Below are 19,084 nucleotides of genomic sequence, written 5' to 3'. Positions count from 1 at the left end.
GGAACTATGGAGAAACACGGTCTGTGAAAACCATTAAATTTAGAGATGAGCTCTTTATTACACCAACAGTGAAGGACTGTAGAGCTTTAGTCCAGAGCAGACCCTCTCTAAAACACCAGCCTCTCTCTCACTGCCCATCTGTTTAAGGTCTCTCAGCCGTGCATATGTGTGTGATTGATAGCAGGGTGTTAAAGCGCAGCTCTCCTGCAGAGACCGCAGTGACGGATCGCTCTGAGCTATTGAGAATGAAGGTGAGATTTGTCTGCCAAGAGTCACTGTGCCACATCAATCATCAACCTTTGGAGTTAAAGCACAGGGGAAGTTATACTTGACAAGCATTTTACAGTCGCTATGCTGCTAAAACCCACAAATTCATATTTTGAATGGACAAATATGACAATAAATGACAACTGGAAAACAGCTGAGCTTAGACACATTGCTCAACTTGCCCCAAGCTATGTGATACATTATTCTAAAGCTACCAATATAGAAAATGTTTAAGATTGTATACCTCTATATGTGCTTCCCAGGTGAGTCACCACTGCATTTTTATGGGAGCGTCTTATCTTGTCCTCCAGAGCGTAGATCTGAAAAATGTTATTATTCTTTAAAATACATCATAAAACTGAGGTGTGGCAGGGTGGAGGGCGGGGCCGGGTCGTGATCCTACACACCCGGTCCCGTATTAGGCTAATCAAGCCTCCGTGAGGGATAAAGGTCGACTGCAGAGGACCTTTATCCCTCACAGAGGCTTGATTAGCCTAATACGGGACCGGGTGTGAAGGATCACGACCCGGCCCCGCCCTCCGCACTGCCACATGGGGTTACATACATAACAGAGCATTTATTCAACTTAGGACACTTTCAGCACAGTGGACTTTTAGAAAGGAAAGCCTTAAAACATTTTTGGTTCTGAGGATCAGCAGTGGGGACTGTTGAGTTGTAGTCCGTTGTGGAGCTCGCACTGATGCGAGCTCAGTCGAAAGGTGCATTGAAGGTGCAATGGGAGCATCCCTCAGGGTGCTAAAATGTCAAATGGGACACCCTACGGTCTTTTAGACTTCGCAGGAAAGCCCAAATGAATGCTGCGAGACCGCAAGTCCACATCAAGAGTGCCATTTGGGACAGGGCCTTAGTAGGGCAAAGTACACTAACTTTTGACAAAACATAATTAGGGACAAAATGGTTGGAAATGACGCCACAGCTTTGGGACAATTTATTACCCATCATCCTGGATACTGGAAGTTTGTTTATTTTCTGTTTCGTTACTTTGAGTCTGTGTTTTTCTTCATCTCATACTGCACACATCCCTAGTATGAACATTCTTGGATTTATTTCAAATGAATTTTTAGCACGTTGTTGCGTGCTGGACTGTGACGGGGCGGCCGTGACTCTTGGTCTCTCTTCTGGCTGAACACCACCATGTGTTCACACTTGCTTAAAAATTGTACAAGTCAGATTTAATGTGACCTTCATTAATAATAATAAAGTTTGAAATCTGTTTTTCGTTTATTAAAATCAACCCCTGGGACATGAACTTGCCCAAAGTTGAAGGACACAACCAACAATACCTCCTGGTGATCTTACATTCTCAGTATTTCAAGGGATAGTTCACCGAAAAAAGCTACAATAGTGTCATTTACTCATCGTCATGTTGTTCCGAACCCGTATGACTTTCTTTCTACTCTGGAGCACTAAAGGAGATGTTGGGCAGAATGTTAATCTCAGTCACCATTCACTTTCATTACATTCTTTTTCCATGCAATGAAAGTGAATAGTGACTGAGGCTCTCATTCTGTTTGACATCTTCTTTGGTCCACAAAAGAGAGAAAGACATCATGAAACAACATGGGAGTAAATAATGACAGAATGGATTTTTGGGTGAACTATGCCTTTAAAAACAACATATGGCCCAGGGCAAAGAAGGGTTATAAAAATAAAGCCATGTCCACTGTGTGCACCTCCCTGAGTGAGTTCACATTCGTGTGGGGTGAGAGAAACAGCATGAGCGCTGCTGTAATTGTTGGTACAGTTTAAGTAAGAGTAAACAGATGTGCGGTGTAATAAACTTAATCTCATTTTTGTTTAACACAGCTTGAGGGGAAACTGAGCTCTGGGAGCGCAGAGTTAGGATGTGATGCTGGGGGCGGGGCAAAGCATCTCAAACATATTGTGTGTTTACAGTTAGCAGTACTAGGGTTGGTCAGTATGATGGTAAATACTGTGCGATGGGAAAATGTGAATAGATTTTGCTGTACTGCTAATAACGCATTATATTTGCATGACTAGCAGAGAGTATTGCAGTTTATTTACAAGAGAGAGTGATGAAAAAACATGGAGTTATGCGGAAATAAAGAGCAGGACGCGTCCCAAAAGTGCCCATTGTACAAAGGTGTCTCTGTTTGTTCCTGGAAGACAGCAGACGCCCTAACCCCGCCCCCACCCTAATCCTAAACATATGGAGCCTGTTAGGCTGAGTACACTGCCAGGAACAACCTGAAGCACCTTTCTCCCTTCACGCTCAAAAGTGGAGACTAGGAAAACGTAGTATTAAGAGGTGTAATGACAAGATGAATTAAACTTGTAAATTGCAACATTAATATAATAATGACAAACCAGGCGAGTGTATTGTTTGTCAGATGTGTTTGCTTTAGGGTCCTTATTTATGAGGACACTTACCCTATCATGGTATTTCTGCTCTTTCAGCCTGGCCTCACTCAGAAGGGTTGTCTTTTCAGCAAGCTGAACCTGTTTGGAAAAAGAGAGAAAGACCAGAGTTCAAAATGTAAACAAACAGATTGAACGCAACTCATATGGAAGTACACAGTGTCCTGGTTGGAAATGTTTATTTTTTTAACAAAGCAGCTCTAAAAAGCTGATTAGAATTTCCTCAACTTGGCATTGGAGTAAAAAAACAAACCAAAATTTAATTAAAAAAGGTTAAAAACTGACCTTTAGCTCATCAAGACCCTGAAAAACAATACAGAATCAAGTGGTTACACAGCTGTTTCAATAGTCAAAAACATGAATCATACATAATAACCAATAACAAATCAATAATAAATAACACGGTGGAATTTGTTGTACTGCCTTTATGTTGATTTGAATTACTTGCATTACAGTAGTGTTTTGAACCATACTACAGTGATAAAACAACTGCAATTACAGTAATGAGATGTATGGGAACAAATTCACAATCTATAACATTTTAATGATCCTAAATATAGGCAGGGGGGTTGGGGGTGAAACATGACCTGAACATGTTTTCATGAAAGTCACCCATGTATGACGACAAAAACAGGAAACTATGACAACTATTTGAAACTGAATAGAGCATTTGGTTTACTCCTGAACATGACAGCTTAAAGAATGAATAAATACTGTGCGACATCATTGTGTAAAACCACAGCGGGTGGTGCACTGCACATTTCACGTCTCTGAGAGAGAGCGCTTTGTAACTGCACCAAACACACGTGGAACACTTCCATCCTGAACGACACTCAACTTTTTGCCTCTTTCCGAGCATGCAGTGCTCGCCTAAGAGCCGTACTGCGGTATAAATCTAAGAGCTCAGGATGCTCTCAGAGGACTTAATTGAGAACAGAGGATGTCTGTTAAAGGCCTCTTTCTCATGGGGTACATTCCAAACCTTTTCAGGAGATTCATTCCTACGGCCTATTCTGGACTGTGACTGTGAGACTACTCTATTCAGAGTTAAAAGTTAATGTGGTGGTGGTGTAGTGGTCTAAGCACATAACTGGTAATCTGGTAATCAGAAGGTTGCTGGTTCGAGCCCCACAGTCACCACCATTGTGTCCTTGAGCAAGGCACTTAACTCCAGGTTGCTCCGGGGGGATTGTCCCTTATCACCTGCGGCTGTTGTCAAAAGTCAAACCTTTTCTTAATCACAAAACTCTTGAGATGGCTGTTCATGCTTTTATCACCACACGTGTAGATAACTGCAATTCACTTTACTGCGGTATCTCGAAAACGCAAACTGCTCGTCTTCAACTGGTGCAAAATGCCGCTGCATGATTCCTCACAAATGGTCGGAAAAGTGACCACATTACCCCAATTCTGAGGTCTCTTCACTGGTTGCCCATTCATTTCAGAATTGAGTTTAAAATCCTGTTATTTGTGTACAAAGCTCTATGCAACCAAGCGCCTAGCTACCTAACTGAACTGCTTCAACCTTACACGCCGTCAAGAAGTCTGAGATCAGGTGAAAAAAATCTGTTACAAGTCCCTCAATGCAGACTTAAACGTAGAGGGGATCGAGCCTTTTCTGTGGTTGGGCCTAGGTTGTGGAACAATTTGCCCTTGGACGTTCGGGTAGCCCCTTCTGTGATTTCTTTTAAGTCACTTTTAAAAACGCACTTGTTCTCTTTGGCCTACAGATAAGGTGCATATACGTGTATATGTATGTGTATATGTGTACATATATGTGTGTGTATGTAGGTGTGTGTATGTATATATATATATATATACGTATGTGTATGTGTGTGTGTATGGGTGTTTTTATAGATATATTTATACTTATATATTTTTTTTTTTTTTCTGTCTATTTTATATTTCTCTCCTTCGAGTATGATACTAGTATTAAACCTGTTACTGTTTTCTCTGTTTTTATTTTCTACTACTGATAGTCTCTGAGACTGCTTGGACGTCTCCCGTTTTAAGGTGTTCTTAACCTTGTTGTACTGTTTTATGATGTGCTACTACACATGGTGTTGGTGTCTTTTAATTTTGTAGTTCTGTAAAGCGTCAGTGGCTGTTATAAAATGTGCTATATAAATAAAATGAACTTGAACTTGTAATAAGGGCACTGTAAGTCGCTTTGGATAAAAGCGTCTGCCAAATACATAAATGTAAATGTAAATGTAAATGTAATGTGTTAACAGTTAATAGTTTTTACAGTTAATAATTGCACACGACGGTTAGAGCCTAAAAATCTAAAAAGGGCAACCAAACAATGATTTTTGGCCATCTGTCAGGTCACAACCAGACCAGGTGAGCTTGATTTGGAGGTGCCTGTCGTGGTGCCCCAGCATCCTTTGTGGAGGAAGACACAGCGGAGCACAAAGGCTTAACCGCTGGTACGGGGGTTGGGTTTTGCCGGGGGTGGAGAGAGTGAGCCAGGTGAATTGAAGGTGGGGTTAGTGCCTGTGTGGTCTTTTGGTTGTGCTCGCCAGTGGTAATGGAGCGGTTCCCAGACCCAGAGAGTTGATTGTCTGTCTGTCTATATATATATATATCTTTATCTCTCTCTCCACAAAATCACCAGAAAAATGTAATTAATAATAATGATTACTATTATATCACACTAAATTAACATATTACCTAAACTTATCACCGTACCTGCATACACTACAAATCAGTAAGTTTCCTGGTGAAATGAACATTAGAGGCGCTACAACGATGACTCTTATTCTCTTTTACAAAAATAATAAGATGGCAGAATATGAGTTCATAACAGATTCTGCTCTGTTCCTAAAAATTACAATTCTATCATTTAGTCATCTTCATGTTGCTCCAAACCCGTATGACTTTCTACTCTGGAGCACTAAAGGAGATGTTAGCCATCATGTTAATCTCAGTCACCATTCACTTTCATTACTTTTTTTTTTTTTCAATGCAATGAAAGTGAACACAAAATGCTATCTCATGACATGAAAATGCTTTTAATATATGACTTGCAAAGGTATACATTTTAATATTTGCATTAAATAACCAACTTCATTTACAAGCTTGTTCTGCCGCGATCAAATTGTGTAGTAGCTCAACTGATAGAGCGCTGCACAGGGGTACGAGTTCTGAAGACAAGTCGACATGCGAGTCAAAAGTGTCATAGAAGCACCGTAAAATCACAGGGTTGCTTTAGCAATTGAATGTTTTATGACACTATAGGTTAGGTATAGGTTAAAGGTTTAGGGTAGGGAGGTAGATTGTGTTGATTTTAAATCTGTTTGGGAGGAAATATTACTCGCCTTTAGTGCCACTCAGTGGATATTTCACCTTAGAACTGCCGCAACCCATGCAATCAACCACTTAATATCAATTTGCAAAAATGTTGCCACAACATTAATGGAAACACAACGTTAATGGAACTAGTGATACAGAGTCCATCAGTGGACACCTGCAGGCATCAAGCGGTCAATGTTTCTTTTATTTAATTTATTCCTTCCTTATAAGAGGAACAAAATGCATTAAAACTGAATAAGAAAAGAAAATACATATATTAACTTGCAAATTCACATTTATAATAATAATAATAATATTTTATTTGTAATGCGCCTTTCTCAGACTCAAAGCGCTTCAGCATGTACATAACAAAATAATCAAACATGTGAATAAAAATATATATAGAAGTATCAATAAAGAAAAAATACATAAATAATAATACAATTATAGATTGAAAACTTGACTAAAAAGATGTGTTTTAAGAAGTTTCTTAAAACAATCCACAGAAGCAGCATCCCTAATAGATGAGGGTAGTGTGTTCCATAACTTAGGCACGTTATAGGAAAAGGCCCTTCCCCCCATGGTTTTTAATTTACAACGAGGCTGACACAGAGAGAGAGAGCCAGCAGAGCGGAGAGAGCGAGCGGGAATGGATGGAGTAACCAAATCACAGATGTAATCTGGAGCCAACCCATGTACTGCTTTATAGGTTACAATCAGAATTTTGTTCTGTTTATAGGAAATTTTCAGCAATGTTGGCACCAACAAATCTGAGAATAACTGCAATCAATTATTTTAATATATTGACAGCTCTAATAAGTCATAATACGTTCCATGTGGGAAAATATGTGTTAAGTGTGTGGATGCACCTGAGGGTCACTGAGACTTCTCTGCTGGAGCTCCTCTAACTCCTTCTGCACCTCCCACACACGGCCACCCATCTCCTCCTCACGACTCTACAGAAAGGACAAACCCAGAGCAATCATGCCATATTTCACTGAACTATCATTTCACAAAGCATCCATGCTGTAATCATGTCTTTTATTCAACAAATATTTTTGTCAAATATACATATGACAATTATTGGCACCCTTGTATTCAATACTTTGTGCAACCTCCCTTTGCCAACATGACAGCTAGCCAGTCTTCTCCTATAATGCCTAATGAGGGACAATACTGTCCACATATAAACAATCAGATCCATAGGCTACAGAAATAGTCCAGTCACAAATAGTTAGCATACTTCTCTGTCAGGATAGTAAAGCTGGATTTAAGCATCATAAGGTCTTCATCAATCACTACAGCTCTAAGGGAGTTTTGAGTTTTGATAATCATTCCCTGATGAGATACAAACTATTTGCTGAAACATGAAGTTACTGACTTTATGAGCTGGAATGTAGCAAAAACTATAAACTTCTCATGACAGAACAGAACTGGAGGGTTTTGTTTATGGATGTTACATTTATTTCAGCCTTACTAAAGAGCTGAATTATCGAAAGCATCTGCTATACATTTGTCCAATAATTCACACATGGAAAAGCAAAAGCTACAATTTCACAGTATTTTGAAGTACAGTACCTGAAGGACTTGCTCGTACCGCTGAACCGTTCTGTTTAGGTCTTCGTCCTTCTGGGCGATTATTTTCTGAAACTGACTCACTTCCTCTCGATGGCAACCTATTAGCTCAGCTTCAACAGTTTGGGCCTTTTCTGTGTGGACATAATAGACAGGAAAGTACAGTATGAGGGTCAAGTCTACATCACTGCCTTCAAACCACTTCCAGATTGGATGAATTGCATGGCAGGTTTGAAAACACATGGTAAATCAATGATGGAATTTCATAATTTAGCCTATATTTACTGAGCCCAGTAAATCAGCTAATGTAAATTATGAAACAACAATATGCAGTTCAGACAGACCTCCCACAACTTGTCACATCATTTAACAATATTTTTAGTTTTATTCAAAGTAAAAATTTTAAATGAGCCTGTGGTACAGTAATGGTATCAAATGGTACTACTATGGTACTTTGATATGCACTATGGTACTCCACAATGACCATCATAGACCATGGTATTTACATTGATTGCACTTAAAGGCACTTCAAAGACTACCATGGTATTACAATTATGGTAGTGTCTAGTATTACCATGGTACCATGTCCAAAAAACCCATAATAATTCCATAGTACATTTACCATAGTAAGAGCCAAAAGAGGGTTCTGAGAAACATACCAATGGTCTCCTTTACGGAGCCTTCCAGTTCCTTTTCCTTCAAAGCCATCTGGGTGTTGAACTCCCTCATTAACTGCTTCAGAGAAGAGTTGTGTTTAATTTCCATATCTTCCATTTCAAGCCTGTTAGAAAAAGATTACCAGCATTATGAACCCAGGGAAACAGTTTTGGCAGAAAACATAACAAAATGTACTGAAATGAACAAAAACGTCAAAAAAATCTTACATCAGTTTTTGTTCGCTTTCCTCAGCAACCTCTTTCTTCAGGAATTCCAGTTCCTTCTCATGCTGTTTTCTTAGAGAGCGTAGGTCTTTCTGAAGTCTGGTGTAATCTTTATGGAGCTTCTGCTTCTCATTCTCAGCTTCCACCAGCTTTTTCTGAAGCTCGTGCTCTGAGGTGTTTGTATTGTTGTTTAGGCACTCACTATCTGTCTCCCCGTTTCCTTGAGGTGAATTCTGTTGTGCTCTTATCTGGTTTTCTTTCTCTTCAAGCCTTCTGTGCAAGTCTTTGAGCTTCTCCTCGTATTCCTTCACCAACAAGTCTTTTTGACTTCTCCAATCATCTTGGTCCCTGACAGTGTCTATGTCTTCCTTGGCCAGCAATGTTGCAGGTTCCAATCCTAGCAAACTGCGAGTAGTCTGTGCTTCTGAAACATGCTCAATCTCAGCTTCTTCAATCTGTTTCTCCTTAATTTGGTCCTGAAGATCCAAGCAGGTCTGTTGAAGCTCTTGGACCAATGTTGTCTGTTTGAGCAAGTCTGCCTTAAGGCAACTAATCTCAGTTTGGTAGTTTGAAATCTGCTCATTGGATTCTGAGAGTTTTTGCTCAAACTCTCCTAGTCTTAAAAGTATCTCTTCTTTTTCCCTAGCAGCAATAGCGCATTGATTTTCCTTTGCAGACTTGTCTTTTTGAAGAACAGCAAGCTTCTCTTCATATATATCTTTTAAGCTTTGCAGACAGGTCTGTCTTTCTGCACTCTCTTTCTGGTGCAACTCTTCTAGATGCTTTGTATGTTCTTCCTGTAATTTAGCTATGTTATCTTCTGTTGTCTTGTCATTCTCCTCCAGAGTCTTAATATGTTCTTCCTTTTCAGTCTGGGTTTGCTTGATTCCTTCAAGCTGGGTCTGCAGATCTTTGATGGTCTGTTCCTTTTCCTCAATTTGTGATGTCAACTGTTTACGAATCATACCGATTTTCTGCTCGGCCTTCTTCTTCAACTCAGCTACTTTACTAGCAGTCTCAGAGGATGCTTTTTCTTGCGCCACCTTCAAGGCCTCTTCTTTCAACCTCAGAATCTCAGCCTTCTCCTTCTCAAAGTTAGCCTGCTGGGTTTCCAGCTCTTGCTTGGCTGTTTGGATTTCTCCCTTCAAAGACTGCAGGCTTTCCTGAGTTTTCTGCATTATGGCATCTTTCTGAGAGCTTTGGTCTTGAGCTTCCTGTAGCTGTTTCATTATCTCTATCTTATCGTTTTCCCTGATGATAAGGTGCTGCTGTAAATCTGCTGCAAGTTTCTCCTGCTCTTTTATCTGTTGCTTTAGCTGCTCCTCTAGTTCGATGACTTTCATCGAGTAGCTTTCCAGCTCAGAGGTCAACGTGTGTACCTTCTGTTCTTTCTCACTAAGAGCCTGGTCCATTTCTGACTTACTAATGGACTGATTGTCAATGCTGGCAGTGAGCATTTGAACACGCTCATCCTTCTCCATAATCTGCCTCTCCATGTCTGCAATTTGTTTCTGAAGAGACTTAATAGTGCTGTGACTCTGACTGAACTTCTTCTTCAGCTCAGAGAACTTGTTCCTGAGTGATTCTGCCTGCTCTTGAAGAGAGGTCTTGTCTTTTTCCAACCTTTCCACCATCTGCCCCATTTGGCATTTTAGCGTTTCTTTTTCCTCATTATTTTGCTGATTCAGCAGAGATATGGCTTCCTCTTTCTCAGTTATGCTACTTGCTAACTGGGTCTGCAAGTCATTTATGATAGATTCTAGATTGCTCATTTGCAAAATATTTGCTTTGAGGTCTTCTGATATGCTTTTATTTTTTTCATGAAGCTGCTCAATGTGAAGGTCTTTCTCAGAAAGTACCTGGAAGCGATTCTCGGCATCGGTTTGCAAAGACTCCCTTTCGACGTTTAAGGCTTTAAGATTCTTTGAACTCGCATCAAACTGAAGAGTAATCTCATCAAGAGAGCTTTTTAGATTCTGGTTTTCTTCCGATTTCTGCTGAAGTTCTTTCTCTAAAGTGTTGATTCGGTTGTCCTTTGTCAAGATAACATTTCCTAGATATTTGACCTTCTTCTGGTGATGTATAACCCTATGTTGTAACTCTCCAAACCTTCCATCGACTTTCTTACACAGCTCAACAGAGAAACCCTCTAACTTAGCCTGGGCTTCTTGACAACACCTCTCACACTCCTTCATAATATAACACATTTGGGTCTGGAACTCTTTTTCCTTAGTTTGAAGCTCCACAGTTTTCTCTGCAAGTGTCCTCTGGAGGTCTTCGCCCTCTTTAAATTGGGAAGTTTCAAGTGCACTCAGCTTTTTCTGGGTGTTTATCAACTCTTCAGATAAGCTCTGTAATCTCTCTTTACTAGTTTTCTCTGCCTTTCTCAGTTCATCCTGAAAGAGGTTCCTTTCATTTAAGGCCTGGTTGAGATTCTTCTCCATGGTTTCGACTTGTCTTTTAAGTATACCCTCTCCTTCAGACAAACTCTCCAGCTTGCTTGCTGCCTCCCTGAGCTCTGTCTGCAGTTTCTGCACAGTGGTTTCCCTCATATCAAGCTCCTCCCTGAGGTCCTGGAGATCTTTTAAGACCTGTTCCCTCTCTTCTCTGCTGGCTGAAAGCTGCTGAGATATCTCCTCAAACTCCTGGGCTTTCTCTTGTAAAGAGAGGGCATGTTTTTCCTGCATATCCTCCTCATGCTGGCGGAGCTTCTCCTGCCAATGATGAACCAGGTTTTCCTGCTTCTGTTCATGGGTCACATGGAGCTTTTCTACTTGCTCCTTGTGATTTGCCTCTAAATCAGAGATGGCACTGCTGAGTCCTTCAGAGTTTGTGTGTGCCATCTCAAAGATCTTCTCTTTCAGTTGCTGGTCTTTCTGTTGTAACTCTTGAACTTTCTTGGATAATTCTGCTTTTGCATTCTCCTCTTGATCATGAAGCTTCTTCTTCATCTTTTCCTGCACTTCTTTGGCTTTCTGCATTGAATTTCTCCATCTTGTTTTCTTGGGATTTCAGTTTACAATCCATGTCTTTCTTCATATTTTCAAGTTTCTTCTCATGAGAACTCTTCTGATCATCCAGCTGCTTCCTCAACCAGATTTGCTCCTCTTGCAATGCTTTGCAAGTTTCAGCATGCAAATTCTCTTTTTCAGTTAGATCCTTCTTGACTTGCTGCAACTTTTGCTCAAGCTCCTGAAGTTCATTTGTCTTTTGCTGAAGACAGACTTCTTTCTTTTGACAATCATTGTGGATTGCCTCAAGAGCATGCTCAAGATCTTTCACTTGATTCCTGGTTTGTTGGAGTTCTTCGGTTAGAGAGCTAATCTGAGCTCTGGATTCATCAAGGGCTTCTTTATTAGATTGTGACCTGAGTTTGAGCTCATCCAATTGGGCATTTCCATCTTGCAGAGCCTGCTTGGCTTCTTCTTCTAAAGTCTTTTCCCTGAGTGTATGTTCCTCCAGCGCCTTTTCCTTCTCCTTCAACACCATCTTCAGCTGATTTAGCTCTTCTTTAAGCATTTTCTCCACCCCTGCAATTGACTGTTCATTTTGGAGTTTTACAGCTTCAATGTCTGCCTGATGTTTTGCTTGTTCTTTCTTGAGTCTCTCCTTAAGCTCCTCCAACTGTACACTTCCGTCTTGCAGAGCCTGCTTGGCTTCTTCTTCTAAAGTCTTTTCCCTGAGCACATGTTCGTCTAGAACCCTTTCCTTCTCCTCCAACACTATCTTCAGCTGATTTAGTTCTTCTTTCAACATTTTCTCCACCCCTGCAAATGATTCTTCATGTTGACGCGTTACAGCTTCAATCTCAGCCTGATATTTTGCATGTTCTTCCTTGAGTCTCCCCTCAAACTCTTGTCTTGCAGATTCACTGGTGGTCTCCATAGAAGAGAGCTTCTCTCCCAATTGTTGTTTACTCTTCAGTACCTCACTAAATTTAGAAGACACAGTCTCAAGCTCTGTCTGTTTATTACACAGCTTATCCAGCATCTTTTGATTCATCTCCTCTACATGAGTATGAAACTGTTCCTCTTTGTCTTTTAGAATGGATTCAATCTCAGCTTTGTGTTTCTGCACAAGCTCTTCCATAGCAATATTATGCTGCTGGTTGAGCACTGTAATCTGCTCAGTAGTTGCCCTTTCCAACTCCTGCTGATGCCTTTCCTCTAGAGCAGCTAGTTTAACCTGTGCTGAGAGATTGTCTGATTTGGCACCATTCTTCTCAGAGTTACCCAGACAACTCTCCAGCTCTTGAATTCTCTGCAAAAAAAAAAAAAGAAAAGTTCTTCAATTCAAAGAATGTACTATGCTGAGACGTTGAATTGCTTTCACACTGTGGCTTAATTTAGCCATGCAACTACAATAAGGATATCCTGTTGATATATTCCCAGATAAGGCAGTTGATAAACTCACTGTTCTGGCAGACTCCAGCTCAAAATGTAGTTCCTTGGCTTTGTTCTCCCCTTCAGTTTGAATAGCAGCTTTCTGCAACTCGGCCTCCTCCAGAGCAAGAGATGCCTGCTGCTCCCTTTCCTGTGCAAACTGCAATAGTTCCTCACGACACCGCTCCTGCAATAAATACATAGTATTAACACATGTTTAACACATGCCTCTATTCACATGCAAAATATTTTCACAGACAAAAATCTTTACAGTTTGCCACAGAAATAAAAGCCAAAGCATACCACCGCATGTTTAATCTGGGCACTCAGTTCCTCTTCTTTGTTGGCCATAGCCTCTGCGTGTAACCGCTCCATTTCTGCCATCTTGTCTTCTGAAGACCTCTGAAACGCAGACATCATGGCAACATATTAACCACCATTGAGTTGTATTACTTTAAGGGGACATAACATGGAAAAACATTATTTTTTTTTAAATAGTTTGGTGTACTACGCCTGTACTCTACTCTGAACTCATAACTCCCTTCCCAGTCCACCAGACTATTTATTTAATTGCAAAGTAATAATTATGAAAAATGGGGCAGCGCCAACTTTACTGATACCAACAGCAAACCTGCAACACTTTTCATTAGCTTACTTAATTCACATGCAAGGAGTAAGCCAAACATCAAACATAACAGAGATCATATTCGGGTCATTGATAGAAACACTATTTGTCTTGTCCTAATCTATAAAGTTATAAAGAAACAAAAACACAAAAAAAAATGCAATTTAGACAAAATAATAACTTGAATGCACCTTTACTATGATGAACATGTCTGAGTTCAAAGTCATTATGATATATTTTATAAGGCTTTTATTCTCCGTATGCAGAATATGTCTCATTATAAACTGAAATTCTTGAAAAATGAAATCTTGCTGTAAGGTCTAATTCTGCAGGACTCTTCACTATGGAATTTCATTCACATTCAGATATATCTAATGTATATTAACACTATATTCTAAATATGGTCAGTTCTGTATTTAGAATTTGAAGAACCTCAGTTAACTACTTCCATAGTTTCATGATTTGGTAAAAGATCAACCGACATAGTTTGTGTTGGCACAAGCAAAATGGCACTCTTGAATAGCACCTGGCATACAAAGACTGAGACATATGAGTCTTGGTTAAATTACGGATTATGTGGTCTCATGAAAGAAACAGAACAAATGTGGCATCAATCTGGTCAATTTGATTTACTATTTTAATTTATTTAATTAATAATACTCGAAAGCACAGAGGAGGAACTCAAAAGGTGTGCTGATCCATAAAAATGTCAGCCTTCATGGGAACTGCAGTCATGGAAGTTCAATCTGTCGTCCAGAGTATTCTCGGGAGGAATGTGACACTGAGCATGAATTGATGGCTTTTCCAGGCAGAACACTGTTAAATTAGCCAGGCCGAGTAAAAATAGGGACAGAGCGAAGACAAAAGTGCAATGGCTTGCACCACTCTATGACTGCATTCTTGATCTAGTGTCAAAATGAACATTGTCTCCTCAAGATGCGCAAGCGTGTAACAGGATGTAGCTCTCAAACATTTCTGATGGTGAGTAGTCACATCTGTGCATACAGCTGACAAATGTCACACAACGCATGAATAGATTGCATGTTTTCATCAGTAATAACATGACAAAGTTCTCTGCTCTTTAAAACATCAGAATAGAAGCACATTTTTACCAACGGTCCACTTAAAATGTTTTTGCTTTGTTAGTTTTTTGGTGGAAAAAAAATTAAACAGCCCATTATTTTTGTTGTTGTCACGTTTGCTCGGTTAAGACGTGTGTTGTGAGTTTGCCGTCCAGTTTATCACTGGCTTGTCCTTCTTTAACAGTCTCTTTGCAAAGCTCCATTGTGACAGATTCACACAATCCGCGATGAAACGTGCTGCTGAAAGATTAATGACATTTTGATTCTTTGACTCATACCCCATTAACTCTTCCCCGCCAGCGTTTTTAAAAAAAAGTTGCCAGCCACCGCCAGGGTTTTTGACGATTTTCGCTAAATTTTAATGGCCCGCAGAATATTTTCTTCCATGAATATATGAAGATGCTATATATCACAATAAAGATCTGAGCCTCTGCTTTTAGGCAAAAAAAACGATTTTATTTTATCTTCATTTGTTCTTTTTTATTGCGACTTGAACAGAGGTCGGTTTTGTCAAAAAACAACATTTCAGACAAAAAGCTGATAAAAAGGCATGTTTATGTCTGATATTTTGAGCTTCTCATTTACATTTACATTTATGCATTTGGCAGACGCTTTTATCCAAAGCGACTTACAGTGCATTTATTACAGGGACAATCCCCCCGGAACAACCTGGAGTTAAGTGCCTTACTCAAGGACACAATGGTGGTGGACGTGGGGTTAGAACCTGTGACCTTCTGATTTACAGGCCTGTGCTTTAGCCACTACGCATTCTCATACTCCACTTCTTCATACTTCACTTCTTCAAAGAGTTGCGTACTCTTTCAAAACATGCGGAGGGGTCTTCCTTACCGTATAACACCTAAAACACGGAAACCCGGAAAATTCCGTGTTTGGCGGGGAAGCGTTTTTTCATAAAACAAGGAAAATTCCGTGTTTGGCGGGGAAAGAGTTAAGAACTGCTAACGCTCTGGACAAAAACAAAGACTTACTACCAATCATTTTCACAAAATGAGATTTGTATTGAAGACCCATAGCCACATGGTATTTGCACTTGTGTTCTTTTTATAATAAAGTTGGTAAGTGCTACAAAAATAAGCTAAAACATGCCATACATACCTTCATAATGGTGACCACTTCCTGTTTGACCCTGGTGAGCTCCTGCTGTAGATTTTTCCTCTCTTCCTCGCTGGCCATCTCCACCTGCTTCACCTGCTCCTCCATGTTCATCTGTAGCTGACGGCGCGCCTCCTCCGCCCGTTGGGCCACACCCAGGGCTCGCTCCAGCTCTTCAAATGCTGCGGGGCAAAAGTCCAATTTACCGCAGAGTTAGGAAAACCAGACAAAGTGCACAGAAATCACGAGGGACAAAAGCAATTGGACAGTCTCACTCACCTGCTTTCTCTGACTTCTCCTTAAGTTCCTGTAGCTCGTCTTTCTGTGCGAGCGTCTGCAGGAGTCTTGAGCGCAGCTGAGTGATCTCTTCTTCCTTCATCTCCAGAGTCTCATGCATCTGACGCTTTGTTTCAGCGATCACCATGCCCTTCATAAATCATATCATAAATATCAATGATTATTCAAATACTAATTTACAAATACATTATTTAATCACCCTACTAAGGATGGGCATTTTAGCCATTAGAAAAAGTGTTAAATATTGATCTATTTCTTACACACACCTAGCATTTCGCTTCAGAAGACATTCATTTAACCACTCGAGTCAAGTGGATTACTTTTATGATGGCTATATGTGCTTTTTGGAGCTTAAAAATGTGGCACCCATTCATTTTATGGACCTACAGAGCTGACATTTTCTTCCAAAAATCTTTGTTTGCGTTCTACTGAAGGATGGCATGAGGATGAGTAAATGATGAGAGAATTTTCATTTTTGGGTAGACTATACCTTTAAGATTGCACTTGAATGCATTCCCTAAAATAGTTTATTTGGGTTTATTGCAAATATATTGTTGTCAGTTACTACTCTTAAAGTTATTCTGCCACTGATTACTTTGACATTCTAGTGCAAACATATACATAACCATTTCACCAGTTTCCCACCCCTCTATAGCTCTTCCTGCGCTCAGTTTGAGCACACACCTCTAATCATTCCTGACGTATGTTTGCGTTCATTCACATTCCAAAGGAAATCATCGCTGTCCTACAGAGCAAAAGTCAAAGGCCAAACACAACATGACTAAGTTGATCAGAACCCCATAGCACGAAGACAGCTTTCCATATATCACATGAAACTACCCTAGATAACAAATAAAAGACCTCCAAATGATTACTTAATCAAAGGGTCCAAAATGATCATTTGACAAAAGCAAAAACCAAGTAAAAATTACCTAATAATTAAAAATATATATTATTGGTATTAAAAAATAATGCAATCCAATTTCATGGCTGGTAAGAAATAGTTATGTTCTTTACATTTACATTTATCTGCAACTGACTGGTGTTATAGGCGACTGAAGTTAAACCGATGGCGGTGGCGATAGTTGCCCTTTAGAAATGTTTTAGTTTTTTTCCTCTGTTAGAACGGCTTTGTTCTACAGTATAACAGCGGTCTCTAGAGGTGAAATAAATTCAAACAGATAAGATTTTCTGTATCTAAATCTTTCAGGGGCGGCTATGGCTCAGGTGGTAGAGCGGGTTGGCCACTAATCGCAGGGTTGGTGGTTCAAATCCCGGCCCACATGCCGAAGTGTCCTTGGGCAAGACACTGAACCCCAAGTTGCTTCCAATGGCAGGCTAGCACCTTGCATGTATGAATGTATGTATGGTGTATGAATAGGTGTATGAATGGGTGAATGAGTCACAGTGTAAAGCGCTTTGAATACCGTTAAGGTTAAAAAGGCGCTATATAAGTGCAGACCATTTACTTCAATGAATATTCTGTTATAAAAAAAACATGTACATATATAAATAAAATAAATGATGTCTAACCAATTTCTTGCAAGTTCTTTGAGACAAAGTAAATATATTTATGATTATTTTTTAATGTTTGTTGTAATGTATCATGTACCATAACTTAATCAAGATTATTCGCAATTAATTAAATGTAAAAAAATTCATCGATTCACATTTATATCTATATATATTAGGGCTGTCGATTTAATGCGTTAATTCAGTGTGATTAATTTAATTAAAAATAACGCGTTAAAAATATTAACGCAATTAATCGCAATGCCTCCGGACTGTAATAATGAAGATTCCTGAGAAATGCAAGCTTGTAGTATCACCTGTTTACTCCAGAGGGCAGTAAGTGAAACTTCAGCAGTATGAGCAACACACAGTTTATACAGTGAAGAAAACACTTCAGCAGAACAACACAAACATACGTTACAATCTTGTGTTCAAAACACTCGACGGAGCGCAAATCTGAACTAAGAGATCTCAAGATGTGTTTAAAGATTGAGTATTAAACTATATTTAACTTGACACAGTGACCTAAACTTTTTTATGACGCAACGCACCCGAGACACTACACAAGCATGTCTGACACAGGTGTAAATTGACGGGTCCTTAAACAAGCCCTCATAATAAATCTCCAACTGATTGATAAATTCACTTGTGTAATGGATTACTGTGAACTGTGTGTCAATGATTGACTTATGATCAATAATATGGTAATAAACAATACATTGTATTCTAAAGCCGCTTTTTGTATCGTCTTATCAATGATGAACTCTTCTGAACATTCTAATGCAAACAAAGGAATGTTCTGAAACTGCCACAGACCCACAGTGTTTACACTTTTTGGGGAAATTAACCTACAAAAGACTTATAGTTGTCTCTGCATAAAAAGTTGGAATAGGATAAATAATAAGCAAAACAATCAACTACAGACGTCATTTTAGCCTCTGATGTGACAAAGGTCCAAAGGAATTAGACTTCCTGATCTGTTTTTTTTTTAAAAGTCTTTTCAGGATAATTCATCTTCAACTTTCACTAAGTGGGCCAGTGGAATGTATTCTTCTCTTCATGCTGGCTTATAAACACAGTTCAATGGCAGACATACAGCATAGTTGAACCCTTCTGAGGAGTAACATGAAGCGTTTAGCGTCTCTCTCACCTTGTCCTGCTCCAGCTGCTCGATGAGGTTCTTGGCGTCGCCCAGTTGTGTGATCAGTTTAGTCTTCTCTGAAGTGTGGAGTTCCTGGTAAACACACAGATGAAGGTGAGTGACAGATGATGAGTTTTAAAACATTATTTTGAGAATCAACAATTTTTGATGAACAATCAAATTAACCATTAAGACAATTTGCCTAGAAACCTGGACACGCAACTCAGCATGTTGGAAATGTACTGACCGTAAGACATTAAGAATGTTTAAAAGAGATTTAAAGGAATATTCCGGGTTCAATACAAGTTATGCTACATCGTGGCATAATGTTGATTAGCACAAACAATTTATTTTGACTTGCTCCTCGTTTTCTTAAAAAAAAAAAAAAAAAAAAAAATCTGGGTTGCAGTGAGGCACTTACCATGGAAGTGAATGGGGGCCAATTTTTAAACATTAAAATACTCACTTTTTCAAAAGTATAGCCACAAGACATAAACAATATGCATGTAAACATG

General features: G+C 39.5%; 1 protein-coding gene across 1 annotated transcript in view; it reads right to left on the bottom strand.

The window, feature by feature from the left end:
• LOC127617618 (golgin subfamily A member 4-like) overlaps positions 1 to 19,084 on the bottom strand; it is a 55,593-nt gene that overhangs the window by 10,752 nt on the left and 25,757 nt on the right. The window contains 13 exon segments of the mRNA XM_052089613.1: positions 512 to 587; positions 2,680 to 2,748; positions 2,953 to 2,970; positions 6,831 to 6,917; positions 7,540 to 7,670; positions 8,196 to 8,317; positions 8,421 to 11,395; positions 11,397 to 12,677; positions 12,831 to 12,986; positions 13,103 to 13,201; positions 15,623 to 15,801; positions 15,899 to 16,046; positions 18,579 to 18,662. Coding sequence (XP_051945573.1) covers positions 512 to 587; positions 2,680 to 2,748; positions 2,953 to 2,970; positions 6,831 to 6,917; positions 7,540 to 7,670; positions 8,196 to 8,317; positions 8,421 to 11,395; positions 11,397 to 12,677; positions 12,831 to 12,986; positions 13,103 to 13,201; positions 15,623 to 15,801; positions 15,899 to 16,046; positions 18,579 to 18,662 — 5,425 coding nt within the window.

This window comes from Xyrauchen texanus, chromosome 24 (genome assembly GCF_025860055.1).
Source record: "Xyrauchen texanus isolate HMW12.3.18 chromosome 24, RBS_HiC_50CHRs, whole genome shotgun sequence".
Lineage (NCBI taxonomy): Eukaryota > Metazoa > Chordata > Actinopteri > Cypriniformes > Catostomidae > Xyrauchen > Xyrauchen texanus.
This window is presented reverse-complemented; position numbering and strand designations above follow the sequence as displayed.